At 63.3% G+C, this 1691-nt stretch overlaps 1 protein-coding gene across 1 annotated transcript in view; it reads right to left on the bottom strand.

Moving 5' to 3' along the window:
• MAPK8IP1 (mitogen-activated protein kinase 8 interacting protein 1) overlaps positions 1-1691 on the bottom strand; it is a 9384-nt gene that overhangs the window by 3986 nt on the left and 3707 nt on the right. The window contains exons 4-5 of the mRNA XM_010842449.1: positions 289-588; positions 15-130 (exon numbers count right to left, since the gene is read on the bottom strand). Of these exons, the coding sequence (XP_010840751.1) occupies positions 15-130; positions 289-588 (416 nt within the window). The remainder of the gene's footprint in view (positions 1-14; positions 131-288; positions 589-1691) is intronic.

Genomic DNA, 1691 nt, shown 5'->3' with positions numbered 1-1691 from the left:
ATCTGGGTGGCGGCGCTTCGGCGGCAGGGGCTGTCCGTGGAGGTGCCTCGATCCTTGGTGGGTGCGGGGCTGCTGGGGGGCGGCAGTTCATCGCTCAAGCAGATGTGCTCATGCGGAGGCGTCTGCTCCCCTGGAGAGCAGGCGGGGCGGGGCTGAAGGCAGCGCCCTCACCCGGCCCTTGGACACAGACACCAAGACACGGTGGGGCCTCCCCGCGGGCCTGCGGCAGGCTCCAGGACCACTGCTGGCCACAGCTGGGGTTCAGGCAAGGGAAGGGTCCTCACTTACCTGTCTTCAGCGGCGAGGATGATCTCGACACCCGATCCTGCCAACTGTGCTTCTTGCCCAGAGAGTTATTATTCAGTGTGTCCTGTGCAGGGAACAAAAGGCCCTTGTGACAGAGGCGCTCAGCAGTGCCCGGCACAGGGAGGCCCTGACCCTGCCCCCCCAGGCCAGCCCTAGGCCATTTGCTGCTGCCCCTGCCCCCCCTTCCACTTTGCCAAGGGCCTGAGCCCTCTGGCGCAGGCAGGAGGGGTGGCAAGTCACAACCTTCCTGGCCAGGCCTGCTGACATGGGACAGCCCACCCCCTGGGCCCAGGGAAGCTGGCTGGGCCTCGGGGAGATGCTCTCATTGGCCTCAATGAAAGTGGCAACGGCCAACATTGGTGGTGAGTGGGGAGGGGAGCCAGAGCCATCCAGGGACAGAGCCATCCCGGGGTCTCAGATGTGGAGGGTTTACAGGGAAGATGCTCACTCCCAGCCCTACTCCCCTGGAGCCTGGGAAGCCATGGCCTAGGGAAGGGGCAGGGACGTGATCATAAAGCCTGAAAGGTGGGAAGAAGGGTCTCCGCAGCAGCTGGCCTGGGGGACTGGGATGAATCATACAAATGATGGCTCCAGGACTCAGTTCCCCCACCCCTCCCCGCCAGGAGCACACGACGTAGGAATGACAGATGTAATTGTCAGAGGCCCTCCTCCCTGGGTCTCCGGGCCACACACCCCACATTCTCCTGCCCCTGGGACCCCTCTCCACAATGCCTATATACAAGGCTCCCTACAGACACCTTAAGCCCCCTGCCCTGAGAACACCCTCACAGGCTCGCACATTCATGAATTTGGCTGCCAAAACCCACCAGAGAGGATCCTGGGAAAGGGACCGATCCTCCCTCTGCAGCCCCTGCACCCTCCACCCACAGCCCCAGCTCCCCAAGCTGCTCCTCTGAACCTCCCCAGACTGGGCCTGGGAGACAATGGCCCACCCCGGGCTCTCCCCCCACCTCATTCAACCGTTCTTGGCATCCAGCCACCCAGCCCAGGGGCCCTAGGCCCCCAACTCAGCCCAGCAGCTCCGCCTCCCATTTCTCTTCCCTGCCTCCCGGGAATTCCCAGCTGCCCGAATTTCAAAGCGCCGGTTGCTCCCCAGCCACAACTCCTCACAACTTCCCCTGACTTTTCCCACGCGGCCACCTCACGTGCCCTTTTCTCCAGGCCCTGCTTCTGCCCCACGTTCACCAGGAACCCCGACACCCTGACAACCCCTGTTCTCCCAATCCCCTACTTCCCTCTCCAGGAGCATCTTCCCCCTGCCCCTCTCAGTCCCTACATTCCTTCCACGTCTCATCTCGAGGCTCGAAACCCAGCCAGACCTACTCGGCCCGTCTCACTTAGGGCGGATTCTGCCTGCCTTCAGC

This window comes from Bison bison, unplaced genomic scaffold (genome assembly GCF_000754665.1).
Source record: "Bison bison bison isolate TAMUID 2011002044 unplaced genomic scaffold, Bison_UMD1.0 scf7180017864178, whole genome shotgun sequence".
Taxonomy (NCBI): Eukaryota; Metazoa; Chordata; class Mammalia; order Artiodactyla; family Bovidae; genus Bison; species Bison bison.
This window is presented reverse-complemented; position numbering and strand designations above follow the sequence as displayed.